The sequence below is a fragment of the Colobus angolensis genome, unplaced genomic scaffold, assembly GCF_000951035.1.
Source record: "Colobus angolensis palliatus isolate OR3802 unplaced genomic scaffold, Cang.pa_1.0 Scaffold35, whole genome shotgun sequence".
NCBI lineage: Eukaryota > Metazoa > Chordata > Mammalia > Primates > Cercopithecidae > Colobus > Colobus angolensis.
In genome coordinates, this window is record NW_012116821.1 from 9,816,174 (window position 1) to 9,833,586 (window position 17,413).

The 17,413-nt window shown below is 40.0% G+C and overlaps 1 protein-coding gene across 2 annotated transcripts in view; it reads left to right on the plus strand.

The window, feature by feature from the left end:
* The window catches only part of RTN4IP1 (reticulon 4 interacting protein 1), a 56,915-nt gene that overhangs the window by 2,726 nt on the left and 36,776 nt on the right, over positions 1-17,413 (plus strand). For both annotated transcript variants that reach the window (XM_011952855.1, XM_011952854.1), the window contains exons 2-4: positions 4,878-5,029; positions 6,331-6,399; positions 8,210-8,334. In XM_011952855.1, the coding sequence (XP_011808245.1) occupies positions 4,904-5,029; positions 6,331-6,399; positions 8,210-8,334 (320 nt within the window). In that variant the 5' untranslated portion in view covers positions 4,878-4,903. The remainder of the gene's footprint in view (positions 1-4,877; positions 5,030-6,330; positions 6,400-8,209; positions 8,335-17,413) is intronic.

The following is a 17,413-nucleotide window of genomic DNA, read 5'->3' on the forward strand; positions in this document are numbered from 1 at the left end:
GCCTGGCGATAGAGTGAGACTCCGTCTCAAAAGAAAAAATAAATAAAAATAATGAATTGAATTGACTTTACTGTGATTGTCTCATGAAATCTACATCTGTATTCTTTGTTTTGAAGTAATAATTGCTACTACCAGTTGAGCATGCCGTTTTCCTTTATTCTTTTTACATTAAGCTTGAAGAGAATTCAGTTTTTTATAAGATATGTCTTTTAGTGGTAAGTTTTACTCAATGATCAGCATGTTTTTTCCTTTGATTGTAAGTTCTTTCAAGATAGATCTCATGCTTTGTCAACCTGTTTCAGTGCTTCACATATGCAGTTGTCATTCAGCCAATATTTCTATGCCTTTTTATCTTTTTGTTCTGACTTAAGATAACAAACTTAAATTAGTATTTTATCCATGAGTAATTTTTACATTTTGTCTTCATTTAGATCTGTTAGCTTTTTATTTCTTTAAATGCACATGCGTAATTCATGCCGTGTATATTTTCATTTAAACAGAATGGCTGTATCTAGACTTTTCTTGGCTGCTGTTTAATAATCTAACACTGTAAAACATTTCACTTTTATATAGTATTCTTGAAATATCTTAGTTTTTTGTGACTTGATTGGGTAATATTATTCGCAAGTTACCATCTTTTTTTTTTTTCTCCTTCCATTTGAGGATATGTTATTGTCGTTGCAGAAGATATCTGAAACGGTAGCTTGGGGAAATAAAATAATGAGTAGAAGATTGTAAACTGTAGGAAGCAGTTATTTCCCTTGACAAGAAAGCAAGAGACATGTCTATTTTATTTGAGAGATGAAGGCTGGCTGTTTTTCTGGAGATGGCCACTACTGTTGGACATAAAATAATAAATCATAGAAATGGCTAAAGAAATGAAGAATTTTTACGTGGGGAAAAAATGCAGCCAACAGCATCATACCAACAAAGTTTGGTGTCTTTAGATGGGATTAACGTCTTTAAACTGATGACTGATTTAGGATTTTTCAAATTGGCCCAACTCTCTGAACAAGTCAAGGTGGCAACCCCTGTCAATGGAATGGAACACTTAAGGGCCCCATTCAGTCATCCGTGTCACCAAACAGGTTCTCAATTACTAACTGCCAGCTGACTACATTCTGGGTTCAGGGTCTTGTTAGATAGTACCAGTGAGCCAAGGCTAGTCAGTTGATGCATTAGCATATCAGGGGACCAAGAAAACTAGAAACAACCTTGAGCTGCAGTCTCTGTACCTCAAAGAGGACTGAAACCTTTCTGCAGCTCTTAAACAGCAGCTAAAGTTTGACATGGCTAAATGTCCACTTCTGTTGTTCAAACCACATAGAGGTTTTGGTGAAGAATTGTTTAATTATCTTTAGCAGTGGAAAAGGATTGTAAGACAGGAAAAGTGAAGCACGTGACTTTTGTGAGTATTACAGGTGAAGTTTTTTTTTCTTTTTTTCCCCTGACAGAGTATAATCCTAACTAGCCAGATGGCAAATGTGTAATGTTGGTATAATGGCCATCAGCTTAGATTTTCTGGGACTTTCCCACCTTTCAAACACTTGATCCCATGTGTCTTGATTTTTTTATTAGAAACACAACTCATGCAAGCTACCCGCCTGTCAGCATCTCTCTCCATATCTTCTACCTTCCCTCCTGCTATATGGATCGGCTGTCACTGCTTTCACAGAAGGCCAGCCCTCAGCTTGTGTTTCTAATCCCATCCCCTCTCACCTACTCTGGGATATCATTCCAGCAGTTATCTCCTGCATCCTCAATCTTTTCTTTTCTACTGGATCATCCCCATTAGCATACAGACTTGCTATTATTTCTCCTTTCTTAAGAAGAAGGAAAAAAAGCCACTCAAAAGTCCTCTGTCCATCCTAGTTGCCACTTCGAGCTACTGTTCCATTTCTCTGCTCCCCTTACAACAAAACTATTTTAAACAGAGTTCAGTCTTCTCATGGTCTCCAGTCCCTTATTTCCCATTCTCTCAAGAGCACATTACACAGCAGCTGCTCCTGGCAGGGTTATCAAAGGTCTGTATATTGTTAGATCCAGGCTTGTTTGTTTGTTTGTTTGTTTTAAAGTCTCTTAGCAGTTTTGGACCTTATTTGAAAACCTGTCTCTCCTGTCAGCAGCATTGAACGTCTTTAAACTGCCTCCTTAGTCTCCTTTGCTGCTTTCTCCTCATTCCTAAGATCTAATGGATTGCCCATAGGAGTGTGTGCAGGGCAAGGGGAGATGTACAGAACGGGTTAGTGACTTAAGCATGCGTTGTGAGGCAGGGAGTGAGCGGTACATGACCCTGGAGAGGTAGGCAGGGTGCCTATCATGGAGAGCCTCACATGGCAGACATGTTCTCAGAAAAATGTCAAGCAGAAGAGAGAATAGCAGATACTTTTGAGTCTGAGAAAAGTCATGTTATATGTGGAAGCCATGTAATAAATTACTCTGGATTATTATACAGTAGCAAATTTACTGGAACAAAAAAAATTGTAATTAAAAGAATGTTTTCAGTTTTATTTAGCTGATATTTATGTAAATATTCTTCTTCTTCTTCTTCTTCTTTTTTTTTTTTGAGACAGAGCTTTGCTTTGTCACCCAGGCTGGAGTGCAGTGGTGTGACCATGGCTCACTGCAGTCTCAAACTCCTTGGCTCAAGCAATCCTCCTGCCTCAGCCTCCTGAGTAGCTGGGACTACAGGCATGTACCACTATGCCTGGCTAATTTTTCAAAGTTTTAGTAGAGACGAGGCCTTGCTATATTACCCAGGCTGGTTTTGAACTCCTGAACTCAAGCAATCCTCCCACCTTGGTCTCCCAAAGTCCTGGGATTACAGGTGTGAGCCACCGCACCTGGCCTTTAATATTCTTAAAAATAAAAAGATATGGGCCAGGTGCGGTGGCTTATGCCTGTAATCCCAACACTTTGGGAGGCCAAGGTGGGTGGATCGCTTGAGCCCAGGAGTTTGAGACCAGCCTGGCCAACATGATGAATCCCTGTTTCTACAACAATTAGCCAGACGTTGTGGCACACACCTGTAATCCCAGCTACTCCAGAGGCTGAGGCATGAGAATGGCTTGAACCCAGGAAGTGGAGGTTGCAGTGAGCCAAGATCACATCACTGCACTTGGGCAACAGAGTGAAGCTTCATCTCTTAAAAAAATAAATAAAATAGGCCAGGCGTGCTGGCTCCCTATACTCCCAGCACTCTGGGAGGCCAAGGTGGGCGGATCGTGAGGTCAGGAGATTGAGACTATCCTGGCCAAAATGGTGAAATGCTGTCTCTACTAAAAATACAAAAATTAGCTGGCTGTGGTGTGTGCCTGTAATCCCAGCTACTTGGGAGGCTGAGGCAGGAGAATCACTTGAACCCGGGAGGCAGAGGTTGCAATGAGCCGAGATTGCGTGACTACACTCCAGCCTGACAACAGAGCAAGACCCTGTCTCAAAAAAATTAAATAAATAAATAAAAAGATGTATAATAAAACAATTGATTTTACACGTCAGAACAGATGCAGCCAAGTGGCTTTTCTTCACTCAGGAATTTATTCCAATTTATTTCAAAGATGTTGTTCTGGAAATATTTTTAAGGATGTGGGGATCATTACTCATAAACTATTGTCAGCATCAAATACTTTATATTCTTGCCTAATTTATTTATTAAGTTCAAACAGTTTAAACGTTTATCTTCACCAGACCTGGCACTAAATATTTTGTTGTTTAAAAAGTTCATAGACCGGGCGCTGTGGCTTGCGCCTGTAATCCCAGCACTTTGGGAGGCTGAGGCAGGTGGATCACAAGGTCAGGAGATTGAGACCATACTGGCTAACACGATGAAACCCCGTCGCTACTAAAAATACAAAAAGGATAACTGGGTGTGGTGACGGGCACATGTAGTCCCAGCTACTCAGGAAGCTGAGGCAGGAGAATGGCGTGAACCCGGGAGATGGAGCTTGCAGTGAGCTGAGATCACCCCACTGCACTCCAGCCTGGGTGACAGAGCTAGACTCCATCTCTTAAAAAAAAAAAAAAAGGAAAAAAAAGTTCCTGAATGAATACGTTAATAAAGACATACTCTTCAAAGAACAAAGCAAAACTGTATAAAAGATAATACTAAAAGTTCTGAAGACAATTTCAAAATTTGAATTTCAAAAATATTTTGAACAATGGTGGCTTTAGTTTAATAAGTGATTATCACTTTCCAAGTAAATTTTTTTTTAAAGAAAATAAATCCATCTTTTTATGCTTTCCCACGTATTGGCAAAAAATTATAAGGTTGATTACTTTTTAAAAAAGCTTTTAAGTTCATGGGTACAAGTGCAGGTTTGTTACATAGGTAAGCTTGTGTCATGGGGGTTTGTTGTACAGATTATTTCATCTCCCAAGTATTAAGCCTCATACCCACTAGTTATTTTTCTTAATCCTCCTCCTCTTCCCACCCTCCACCCTCTGAAAAACCCCAGTGTTCTCCTGTACGTGTCCATGTGTTCTCATCATTTAGCTCCCACTTATAAGTGAAAACGTGGTATTTGGTTTTCTGTTCCTGTGTTAGTTTGCTAAGGATAGTGGCCTCCAGTTCCAACCATGTCCCTGGAAAGAACATGATCTTGTTCCTTTTTGTGACTGCATAGTATTCCGTGGTGTGTATGTACCACAGTTTTTTAAGGCAGTCTATCATTGTTGGGCAGTTAGGTTGATTCCATGTCTTTGCTATTGTGAAAACTATTGCAGTGAACATATACTTGCATGTGTCTTTGTAATAGAATGATTTATAATCTACATCTTAAAGACCTAAAATTGTACTGGACTATAACCCTGTAGTAGTTTTAAAAGCATTTCATACTTACATTTGGAGGAAACAGATAAATTGTATTTTTATTTTACAGGTGGTTATGGAGCTAAAGCTTTAAATATGAAGCGTGATCCTTTACACATGAAAATCAAAGGAGAAGAATTTCCTCTGACTCTGGGTCGGGATGTCTCTGGCGTGGTGATGGAATGTGGGCTTGATGTGAAATACTTCAAGCCTGGAGATGAGGTGAGTTGGGGAATGCCACTATTCCTGCAGGGGTCCAACCCATAGACCCTGATCCAGCGATGGATGAGAGATGTACACTGACACAGATATTTTGCCTGTCAGTGCGGCTAAGAGGCCTCTGCTCCCTGAATCTGCAGCGTCCACCCCATAAACTGAGGAAGTTCACATTTATTTAGTGCAGATTAAATGATGAAGGTCTTGAGTAAACACCATTATAGGGTAATTAACATTGCCAACCGTCCAGTAGGGAGCAATCATGCACCCATGAAAGATCAAAGGTTGGTCTTAGGACCATGTGAGTAAGCAAACTATTTAGATAAACTGCCCCACATTCCCTAGTTATTTGCTCTATTGCTATCAACTCAAGGTAAAGAGGATTAGGCTGCTTTCAGCCAAATCTTTTACTGAAGCTGTGCAACACCCCCGGCCTTCCAAGTAGGTTTGCGTCTACTTCCTGTAACTTTACAATTTTTCCTCTTACAATTTTTCCCACCACCCTGACTGAACTCCCACATATTCCTTTATTAAATGTACAAATTTCATTCTGTTTCAGAAGTATATTCTATGCTGTTGACCTGTTTTCTTGTTTTCAACAAAAGTACTGAGCTTTGACTAGAACTGTCACTTTTTTGGTTCTGTTGTTACATTTTTTCACAAACAGTTCCGAAATATGTTGACTGTACTTGAGTTTGTGTTTTCTAAATTTAGTACTTAAGAAATGCAAGACTTTAAAATATGTAGGATTAGGGTATTTTTTTCCTTGAAAGGGCCTTTAAATGACAATTTTCACCTTATGGATGAGATGGCTTTAAAATAGTTTGTTTGGTATAATCACCTATCACTTGTCGCTTTGAACTTTTGTACCAAGAAATGATAGTTCATAGTCATAGCTGACACTGTTCTGGTTGCTTTTTATAAAATATGTCATTTAGTCCCTCTGAGGTAGAGAAAGTTAGGCCCAGTTTACAGATGAGGAAGCCAAGCTCTAAAGAGGTCTCCTAACTAATAAGTGGTGGAGCCAGGACTCAAACCCCAGAGATTATGGTCTTATTGGCACTCGAAGTAGTCAGTAAATGCAGCAGGATATACTGGCATCTGCTTCCAGTGTGGTTTGACTTGATAAATCCAGAATCATACTAAGTAATACATTTATATCATGAAAATAACACTCCTGCTTGGTGTAGTGCTGACTTCTGTGTTTTTCACAGCACAGGGTATATATTAGGGAACACCTTCATGCTTAGCTTTGGTCAGAAAATACTTGTGTTTCTAATGAAGCTGTCTGTGTGTGTGTGTTTCAGGTCTGGGCTGCAGTTCCTCCTTGGAAACAAGGCACTCTTTCAGAGTTTGTTGTAGTCAGTGGGAATGAGGTAACCTACCAACTCTAATGAAATGCATTAGAAAGTTTAAACAAAGACTGGCAAATATCTCTGAAATAATTGGTGTTTTTCAGATCTAGTTTATGTTTCATGGGGCAGTTTATAAAGAGATAATATAGAAATTTTTGAGAGATTAAAAAAGTATTTGATGCCATTCAGTAACACTGCCTGCTAACACAGCTGTTTTTCTCTCATGGAGCAGGGATTTGGAATGAGACCTAGAACCCTGCTGTGTTGCTTGGTTTTACCCTAGATAAACAGTTGAAAGCAGATATAGGCAGTAGAGGGGGTGGATTAGTCATGAATGGAGACATGGAAATATCCAGCGGTTTTGAATAACTTTAAAAACAGGAGTCTAATCAAATGCAATCAGGAGACCGACAAATTGAATAGAGAGAAAGGGGTTAACATTGAGGAAATTGGCTACAGAAGGGAGGGCAGGAAGGGGAAAAAGGTTGTTACTGAGATTAGAGAAAATCTAGAAAGATTTCCTTTCCAGAAAATGAGAGTAAAGGAAACAGCTGATCTCAGAAACTAATTAGGATGTGTTTTTGAGAGTTCAAGGTTTATTTGGATTTACTTCAAGACAAATGGGAATATTGATGTGGTCTTTTTATAAACAATGAAGTAGTTATAAACAACAAAGTAGTTTTTATAAACAATGAAGTAGTTATATCTGATAATGTAGCCTACATAACATTATTGAACATCTGTGAGGCAGGTAGAGCTATTCTATACAATATTTATTAGGATAATCTTGGAGTAGGGTATGCATATGCATACCCTACTCCAAGGTATGCAACAGATAGAGCTATACAATATTTATTAAGGATAATCTTGGAGTAAGGTATGCAATAAACACTGAACTGGAATAATTTTATAGATTTATCTATGAAAATACAGTTGACACCTGAACAATGCAGGAGTTGGTCCACCTACCCCTGTGCGGTAGAAAATGCACCTACATCTTTTGACTCCCCTAAAACTTAACTGCTAATAGCCTACTGTTACCCAGAAGCATTACTAATAACATAAAAAGCCAACTAAGACTGGGTGCAGTGGCTCACGCCTGTAACCCCAGCACTTTGGGAGGCCAAGGTGGGTGGATCACAAGGTCAGGAGTTCGAGACCAGCCTGGCCAATATGGTGAAACCCTGTCTCTACTAAAAATACAAAAATTAGCCAGGCGTGGTGGGGGCTGCCTGTAGTCCCAGCTACTTGGGAGACTGAGGCAGGAGAATCGCTTAAACCTGGGAGGCGGAGGTTGCAGTGAGCCGAGATTGTACCACTGCACTCCAGCCTGGGCGACAGAGCAAGACTCTGTCTCAAAAAATTCAACTAACACATATTTTATATGTTATGTATATTATATACTGTATTCTTATAATAAATGAAGTTAGAATATGTTATGTATATTATATGCTGTATTCTTACAATAAAGGAAGCTAGAATATGTTATGTGTATTATATACTGTATTCTTACAAAAAAGGAAGCTAGGAAAAATGTTATTAAGAAAATCATAAAGAAAAGTATACTTACTATTCATTAAGTGGATCATCATAAAGATTTTCATCCTTGTTGTCTTCATGTTACTAGAAAGACGAACAGTAGGAAGAAGAGGGGTTGGTTTTGCTGGTCTCAGAGGTGGCAGAGGCAGGAAATCCACATATAAGTGGACTTGCATAATTCAAACCCCTGTTGTTCAAGGGTCAGCTGGATTCCTGTGAAGGTAAATGTGCTTAATTGTGTGCAGAGGTTTGCAAGTCATTGCTTATTTTTGACTGTTGTCTTCAAATGTAGGTGTCTCACAAACCCAAATCACTCACTCATACTCAAGCTGCCTCTTTGCCATATGTGGCTCTCACAGCCTGGTCTGCCATAAACAAAGTTGGTGGCCTGAATGACAAGAATTGCACAGGAAAACGGTAAGTGTATCAGTCAGTGGCAGCATCTAAACTTCTTTTCTTTCCTTCTGTGAGTTCCTTGCAGTAGATTTGTTAGAGCTTTGAAATTTAGTATCATTTACATGAACAGAGCTGTACTAACATTTGAAAACAATTTCCAAAGCACTCTATTTGTGTCAGTTTGCATTTTCTTAGCTTCATTCTGTAGATTTTCAGCCCAATCAGTTGGAAATTTTTTAACTGAGATATGTGGATGGAATGGACTTTAGGTGTCTGAACCTTCTAAAATAATGCAAAATTTTACATGTGATTCTTTAGGAAGAAGATCCATATCTTTTTTTTTTTTTTTTTATCAAATTCCTAAAAAGGTTAAGAATCATCCCATACAGTTTCTAAAGAATGATGTCAAGGTGAAAATGTTTTTTCCCTACCTCTCCCAGGAGTTATTCTCACACTTGCATATTTCTATAAAGAGACTGCAAAACTATCGAATATTCTTAAGTTCTCTCAGTCTCAATGCCTAATATCCATTAGGTGAATTCTGATTTCCCAGTGCCTTGAGCGTGTGCTCATTTGGGTTAGCAGCAACACGGTGACCAGAAATGTCTCAGATGTACTTGAGTTTGTATCTGGATTCTGTTGCTTTCCGGCTGGGTGACCCACTCATTCACTTTTTAATGAGTTTTGTTTTGAAGGTTAAATGAGGTAATGCACATTAAACTGGTGACACAGTTTATGGCACATGGGAGGCACTCAGTAAATGGTGGCTACTATTGTTAGCAAGGAGATTATGGTGTTCTTTGTATTTTAGAAAGTTGCCATCATAGAGAAAAATGATGATTTTGTTTTTTGTTGAGAAAACTACACACTAAGAACCATTTAACAATTGAAGGAAAGAGCTGTAGGTCAAACTATAATAAATAACCTGGTTTTTTTTTATTACTAAGGATTGTGCTGGTAACATAACTAAAGTCTGTGTGATTCTGTTCTGTTGTTACGAAACATTGCACTTTACATTTAATGTGCTGGGTGATAGAGCATTAAATTTAATGAAAGTTTAATAGCTGTGTTTTTGAAAGCTTATGAAAGCTATTCATCTAATGAGGTGCTGCCCTTTATCTTAGAATTCAAGGTAAATATTTATTCTAAAGGTCAATGCTGTTTACTTTTTAAGCTATTGTGGCTTATCTTTCTTGAAGTTGCCATTTTGATCAACACTTTGTTTAAATTAAATTAGTTTTGACCACATAGATTTTTCTAATGGTTTCTCTTAGCTAATAACCTTGCGAAAACCTTATTGAAGATTTTTAGACCTGTATTGTAATCGTAGACTCTGCAACAGCATTGTTTTATTGTTTTGTTTTTTCCCTTAAAAACATTAGGTTTTCTATGCCTGCATGACTATATGTGCACTATTGTTAGAGAGCTCTCACTTCTTTTACTGGTTCAGGGCTCTCTGGGCCTACTTTTAATATACTGTAAAAAACAATCTAGAAGATAAGAAAAAATTTAAAAATTTAGAGGCAGAGATCTGTCTCTTCTCAGAGACATTGGTGTGAGTCCTCAGTTTATTGTTGGCTTTGTGGGTAATTCTTTGGTACTCTGTTATCTTCTGTTTAAGCAACAATGGCCTGGAACTGGGAAGTTGGAGCCCTGGGTCTTATTCTGCCATTAACTAACCAGGTGACCACATGCTATTTATTTATGGCCTCTTTGTGGTTTCCTCTGAGTTTATGAGTATAGGACAGTGTAGGTTTTGAGGAGAGCTTTGAGAAATGGAAAATTTTAGACCTTATTAGGTGATGATATGTTATATTGAGTTGCGTCTGTTCATTGATTTAGCCCCATGTTAACCAATCTAGAATGAAACCCACTGTAAAGGGTCTCAGTAATTCACATCATGAACTTCTGCTGCATTCACATGTTGTGACCTGTAGGATGCATTTGTCCTGAGTGACTCAGTGAGCACAGTGAGACCTCGCTGTCTTAGTCCGTTCAGGCTATGATGACAAAATACCATAAACTGGTGGCTTAGAAACAAGAGAAATTTATTTCTTACAGTTGTGGAGGCTGGGAAGCCTGAGCTCAAGGTGACATCAGATTTTGTGTCTGGTGAGGACCGACTTTCTGTTCTTTAACAGTGCTTTCTCGCTTGTCCTCATATTCTGGAAGGGGTGAGGCTATCCCTGGGGTCTCTCTTTCTTATAAGAGGATGAATCCCATTCATGAGGGTTCTGCTTGCATGACCTAATCACCCCACCTCCTAATACCATCACCCTGGAGGTTAGGATTTCAACATATGAATTTTGGTGGGACACAAACATTACAAACATTCAGACCATAGCACTTGGTACTTGCTGCTCTCAGAAATTTTGGTTTACTGAAATTACTACACACGGGTTATAATAATGGCCTACCTCTTTTAACTGTTTATTTGTGAGAATCACATGAGAGATGTGAGCACCTTAAAATACTGTAAAAATACTTTTAATGAAGAAATTCTGTAATGAGATTTTATTGTACCTAAAGTCAGAAGTTCCAGTGTCCAAAGTGGATTTTCCATTTGACTATCCATTGTGATTGATGGAGCATATTTTGGCTTCAATATGCTAAGCAATAACTGTTCCTTTTCTGTTAGCTATTGACATTAAGGCATGCCTTAGTCTGCACAAAGCAGGTCGGTGTTTGTTATCAAAGATGAATCGTCTTTTTTTTCTAATCAGTTAATTAAAGAAAAACCAAAATTAACAATGGCAAAAACACCTATCAGCACCTTGGAAGATTTTGTAGGATTTCTTTATAGCAAACAGCTTATTTGAAATTAAGAAAAATCTTTCTAAGGGTTAAATGATGTTTACCTTTTTCCCCCTTTGTTCTGTAGTTTTCTGCAGCAGCTGAGTGTCAGTGAACCAAGGAGATAGTTGATTCTTGATGTCATGTAATACTGTCATTTTGTCCACACGCTGATATCGTTAGAAAATGTCAAGTGAGGCCAGGAGCAATGGCTCACACCTGTAATCGCAGCACTTTGGGAGGCCAAGGTGGGTGGATCACAAGGTCAGGAGATAGAGACCATCCTGGCCAACATGGTGAAACCCCGTCTCTACTAAAAATACAAAAATTAGCTAGATATGGTGGCACACACCTGTAGTTCAAGCTACTTGGGAGGCTGAGGCAGAATCGTTTGAACCACAGAGTTGGAGGTTGTAGTGAGCTGAGACTGTGCCACTGCGGTACTCCAGCCTGTTGACAGAGCAAGACTCCATCTCAAAACAAAAAAAAAGAGAAAAAGAAAATATCAAGTCAAAATTATTTCCTTTTTATCAGTCCATCTGTAGTTTCTTCATGATTTGTTCAGTAGGAACACATAGATAACTTAGGGCTCTCAAATAAGTAGAAATTTTTAAAAAAAGTTGTTACAACCAGATGTTTTTTGAATATGGTAAGATTTGATGGTTTTATTTATTGGTAGTGTCATGGGTACACTTGAATATTTCATGCTCTGCCTGAAATTCATGTCTTGCTGGGAAACTTGTACTTCACTCTGTTTGACAGAAGTATTGAAAGGTGTTTGGTGTGATGTTTCACACCTGTAGTCCCAGCTACTCAGGAGGCTGAGGCAGGAGGATCGCTTGAACCTGGGAGGTGGAGGTTACAGTGAGCCCAGATCGTGCCACTGCACTCCAGCCTGGGCAACAGAGTTAGGAATTGAACTATTCCTCCTCCACAAAATAAATTTCACTTTTAAATTGTGTATACTTGCAACTCAATGAGGTGAATTTAGGAATACTTTTTTTTTTTTTTTTTGGTATTAGGCTTTATGGCAGTAAAGTTTTGTCATGTAAGTGTAAATTAGGTGTCTAATTAATTCTGTTATAGAATTATAGAATTAGGCCCAAACTTAAAAACATTGGGTTTACTCCCTACCAATATGCTTATATTAAAACGACAGCCTGGCCGGGCGCGGTGGCTCAAGTCTGTAATCCCAGCACTTTGGGAGGCCGAGATGGGCGGATCACGAGGTCAGGAGATCGAGACCATCCTGGCTAACACAGTGAAACCCCGTCTCTACTAAAAAATACAAAAAACTAGCCAGGTGAGGTGGCGGGCGCCTGTAGTCCCAGCTACTTGGGAGGCTGAGGCAGGAGAATGGTGTGAACCTGGGAGGCGGAGCTTGCAGTGAGCTGAGATCCGGCCACTGCACTCCAGCCTGGGTGACAGAGCGAGACTCCGTCTCAGAAAAAAAAAAAAAAAAAAAGACAGCCTTCTTCTTTCAAATGCATTCTAAGGCCTTTTCTTCACCCCACCACCACCTGTTTCTTCCCACTCCCCAAGTCCATTACCCTTTTGGACTTTGAGTTTTCATTTGCACCTGACTGGGTTGTATTGTTAGTGGGGTAAGGGGAAGTAGAAAGAAACCCCTGCTGTTTTCTTGCATAAACAAAGTGTGGGGTTGAGGAGGCAAGGAGAGTGAGAGTGGAGGCTCTGGCTTGGTCAGTGTGATGGAAATGAATCTTCCTTTGCTTCAGGGTCTATTTTCCAGGGAGTCCTGAGTGGTGGGGGGGCACTTAAAAGAATAGCAGAAACCTCACTCCTGGAAATTTGTGTTTTACACAATAGCTTTCTAAGTGACTGGGTTAACTATCTTGTGAGGTTTAGAAGTCATTTACTCTTCAGTGGACTGTAATCTAGCTTCTAGCCTTGTCTGTCAGTTGCACCTGCCCTCACTGGGGTCGTAGCTAACTTAAGTGACTTAAGTTGCCAAGCCCAAAGACATTTTTCAGTTTTTATTTTAATTTGACTTCTCTGAAGTATCTGGCATTGTTGACCGCTCCCTAAATACTTACTTTTTGTATGGTTTCAGGGACATTAAGACTTTTAAGTTTTCTTTTTTTTTGTTGACCATTTCTTGTCATTTTTAGAACCCCCCACTTCTTCCTCCAGCCCTTTAAATGTGCTGTTTTCCCAGTGTTCCACTCTATTCTTCCTTTTTGTTTCCCAAGGTTATCTCATCTACTCCCAGCTTCTCCTTATAGTTTGGTAACTTGCAGATCTGTATTTCTAACTCTAGCCTCTTACTGAATTCCAGTTAGATGTTCTCTTTATATCTCAAACTCAACTTGAGCAAAACAAGCCTTACCAACTACCACCCTAACTCTTCCTCTGTAATCCTAATGTCAGTTAATTGTGGTTTACCCTAAGCCAAAACCTGACATTGTTCATAAACCCTGCTCTCTCACCTTCCACAGCACTACTCATTATCGTTCGTGTCAAGTAAAATGTAAGATTGTTGTCAAATTTGGAACAGTAACTTCCAAGTTCCTTTTATAGATGAGCTATAAGATTTGTGAACCCAAAATATCTGAGACAGGTCTCAGTCAATTTAGAAAGCTTATTTTGCCAAGGTTAAGGACACACCTGTGACACAGCCTCAGGATGGCATGCACCCAAGGTGGTCAGGGTACAGCTTGCTTTTATATATTTTTGGAAGACAGTACATCCATCAATACACATAAGATTTATATTGGTCTGATCTTGAAGGGTGAGACCTCTTGAGGGGTGGGCTTCCAGGTGATAGGTAGAGTTTAAAAATTTCTGATTGGCAGTTGGTTGAAAGATTTATTATAAGTAGAATGGAATGTCTGGGTTCAGATAAGGGGTTGTAGAGACCTAGGTTTTGTCATGCAGATGAAGCCTCCAAGTAGCTGGCTTTAGAGAGAATAGACTGTAAATATTTCCTAGCAGATTGAAGGTCTGTGTTGATGTTAATGCTGCAGGGGTATAATGAGGCCTGCAACCTCCTCTCGCATCATGAGCAGAACTAGATTTTCAGGCAATGTCCTTGGCCGAGAAGAAGAGTCCATTCAGATGGCTGGGGCCTTAGAATTTTATTTTTGGTTTACAGATTTCAAGGCATTTCACGTTTTCTTGTGTAGTGAATAAGCCTAAACTACTATTGCATTTTAATGGACAATCATGATTAACTAGTTTGTTGTTAACCTCTTCCATATAGTGTTGTCTTGTAAATTCTTACATTTTTTTAATTGGAAGAATTTTCCACAGACTAGCTTCTGGCCTTGTACATTTCAAACCTTGTTTAACTTTCTCCTTCACTACTCACATGACCCTGTGCTGGGCGCAGTGATACACAGCCTTAAGGAAATATCATGTTGCTTAGGTGAGTTGACTTAGTGAGAAGTAGAAAGAAATTCCTGGAAGGCATTTCTTAAACTAAGACAGCTAGGAATAACTTAACTCTACACAGAAGTGACTGAACCACATCAGTATTTTCTACTAAACCCCAAACAAGTGTATTTCCAATCAACTTCCCTTTAGCCAGATCTAGTATCACCTGATGAGAAAGCAAGACTAATTAGTAAGAGTGAAAAAAGACCAATCTTAACTGATTGTGGTTAGCATATCTTTTACAAATTTTACAAAAACATATGTCTATGTAAATATATTGCTAGGGCTCCTCTCTGCACCTTGTGTAAGTGAAGGACTTCAGCTTTGTTGGCTCCATGGGTAAATCCTTCTCTGACCACACTACTTCTCTCTGTCTTACACTCTATTGTCACCCATCACAAGCATTTCGTTTCTTTTTTTTTTTTTTGTAAGACTGAGTCTTGTTCTGTCGCCCAGGCTGGAGTGCAGTGGTGTGATCTCGGCTCACTGCAACCTCCGCCTCCCAGATTCAAACAATTCTCCTGCCTCAGCCTCCTGAGTAGCTGGGATTACAGGTGCCACCACCACGCCTGGCTAATTTTTGTATTTTTAGTAGAGATAGGTTTCACCATGTTGGCCAGGCTGGTCTTGAACACCTGGCCTCAGGTGATCCACCTGCCTTGGCCTCCCAAAGTGCTGGGATTACAGGCGTGAGCCACTGCGCCCAGCCCATCACATGCATTTCTTCCGTCTATCTGCTTCTGCATATGATTGAAGGAACCAGTGATTTGGGATGGTTCCCACTGCCTATCCCATTTGGAGGGATACATTCCCAGTACCCCGGTTGAAATTCTGAATACACTTCAGATAACAAAGCCATTGTTATCCTGTGTATAAAGTTCTTCATCGATTATGGGTTAACTAACCTTCATAAATGGCTTACCCTGGCCACCTTACCAAGATATATATAGCTTTGTTTCCTTGGGAAAATGTGTTTAACTTTCTAAACATTTAATTCACACACAATTACAGAGTCTTAGAAGAAGAGGACACACAAATCTAGGCTATCTTGGTCTCCTTTGGTTGATTTGTTTTGTAGCTGTATTTTTCCGCTTATTCAGATGAAGTTTTGTAGCATGTTTCATGTTTTTTTTTTTTTTTTGTAAGGCAGCTAAGGTGTTGGTGCCCTACCTCATAAGATAACAATACTGAAAACTGTGATTGTAGAGGACTTAGGTGCCCAAATGCCAAATAAAAAGTGACTCAGTCACGGGAAAGAAGCCAACGTTGCTTCAGTGCCTTAATGTATGTTTCGGGAGAATTCGGAGATTAGGCAGAAAGGACAGAGCAAGTTAGATTTTAGGGTTTAAGAATGCCTAAGTAGTATAATACTTATTTATGTTTTCCCCATATTTAAAAAATATCTGTCACTAGTACAATCCCCTCTGACTTCCAAAGAGGCTCTGTGTGTGTACTTAAGAAGTAATGGAGGCATACAATTAAAAACTTTGGCAATTTTGAATAACAGTGCTTTTTTCAAGTAGAGTATTTCTGTGCACTTTATATAAACCAACAAATATAGCACACATTTCTTCACTATCACAGATAGGCTTCTCCTTCAATGAGATTCGAATATATAATGTGGCCTTTACAGCAAGCTAGGTAAAAAGTATTCCCACTGTATAGGACTTAAGCGAAGGGCCACTGGGAGGTCAGCAACAGCAGCAGCTTCCCTTTGCGGGCCACTGGGAGGTCAGCAACAGCAGCAGCTTCCCTTTGCATTGAACGTGCTGTGACGAATACAACAAGAATATTTAGTTCAGCCACAAGACTTCAGACCTTAGAAGACCAACTGGCTTATTGTTGGCATGAAAATTTATTTTGCCACCAGGTGTGGTGGCTCACGCCTATAATCCTAGCACTTTGGGAGGCTGAGGCGGGTGGATCACCTGAGGTCAGGAGTTTGAGATTAGCCTGGCCAACATGGTGAAACCCCGTCTCTACTAAGCACACACACAAAAAATTAGCCAGGTGTGGTGGTGGGCACCTGTAGTTCCAGCTACTTGGGAGGCTGAGTCAGGAGAATCACTTGAACCTGGGAGGCGGAGGTTGCAGTAAGTCCAGATTGTGCCACTGCACTCCAGCCTGGCTGACAGAACGAGACTCCATCTCAAAAAAAGGAGAATTTATTTTACCTACTGTCCTTTTGGGGACTTTGAATAAATATATGGTTGAACCTGCACAAAATGCGGAGTCCTCGGGCTTCTTTATAAGCTAACAGCACTTCATTCATTGAGCCTGCTCCTTGCTGCTTTTGGCTTGGGATCGCCATCAGGTGGCAGCACAAGGAACTGAAGCTGCTGTTGCAGAACCACTCCTGCTAAGCCCAGCTGTGAAACACAGTTTTGCTTTCTTTTTTTTTTTTTGAGACGGCGTCTCCTTCTGTCGCCCAGGCTGGAGTGCAGTGGCCGGATCTTGGCTCACTGCAAGCTCCGCCTCCCAGATTCACGCCATTCTCCTGCCTCAGCCTCCCCAATAGCTGGGACTACAGGCGCCCGCCACCTTGCCCGGCTATTTTTTTTTGTATTTTTTAGTAGAAACGGGGTTTCACCGGGTTAGCCAGGGTGGTCTCGATCTCCTGACCTCGTGATCCGCCCGTCTTGGCCTCCCAAAGTGCTGGGATTACAGGCTTGAGCCACCGCGCCCGGCCCAGTTTTGCTTTCTTATTTGAAGGAATGAAGTGTCTTTGGATCAAGAATTATGGGGAAGAGATGAACTGACACTAATGAGGTCGGAGATGTATTTGGCAGCTGGATCCTGAAGTAGCCATTATATTTAGTATCCAGCATTCACACAGAGAGAATTAGAAATTATTTTCAAGCTTTTCTTTACTGGAAGAAACTTTAATACAGTCTTTCAAGTAGCCAGGCGATCC